The 351-nt window shown below is 55.6% G+C and overlaps 1 protein-coding gene across 1 annotated transcript; it reads right to left on the bottom strand.

Moving 5' to 3' along the window:
- Positions 1 to 5: 5 nt before the first annotated feature.
- LOC108449396 (interferon-induced very large GTPase 1-like) lies at positions 6 to 347 on the bottom strand (the record flags this gene model as incomplete). The annotated part of the gene is made up of 1 exon (XM_017745354.1): positions 6 to 347. A coding segment is annotated over one exon (342 nt), but the record flags the coding sequence as incomplete, so codon positions are not given.
- Between the last annotated feature and the right edge of the window lie 4 nt (positions 348 to 351).

Here is a 351-nt window from a genome sequence, read left to right as displayed (position 1 = left end):
TCAATGGCACGAAGTCCCTCTGTGTCCACCACCAGCACAAAATCAAAGCCCAAGTCTTGCTGCAGCTCCTCGCCCACTGGGATGAGCTGCATAAAGGCTCCGCGGGTGCATCTCCCCGCGCTGACGTTGAACTGCAGACCAAACATGGCATTCAGCAGGGTGGACTTGCCTGTGCTCTGGATGCCGAGCACGGAGAGCACAAACACTCGTTTGTCCCCCAGCCTCTCAATTAAGCTGTCAAAGATTGCTCCCACCCAGCGCAAGGGCAGGTAAGAAGCATCCCCATCCATCAGCTCCACGGGATACCCTGAAACCATCAGATCTGCTGCAATCTCCGGCAGTTTGACAAAA

The sequence above is a fragment of the Corvus brachyrhynchos genome, unplaced genomic scaffold, assembly GCF_000691975.1.
Source record: "Corvus brachyrhynchos isolate BGI_N302 unplaced genomic scaffold, ASM69197v1 C11448081, whole genome shotgun sequence".
Taxonomy (NCBI): domain Eukaryota; kingdom Metazoa; phylum Chordata; class Aves; order Passeriformes; family Corvidae; genus Corvus; species Corvus brachyrhynchos.
Note: the sequence above shows the minus strand (reverse complement) of the source record. Positions and strands in the feature narration are given on the sequence as shown.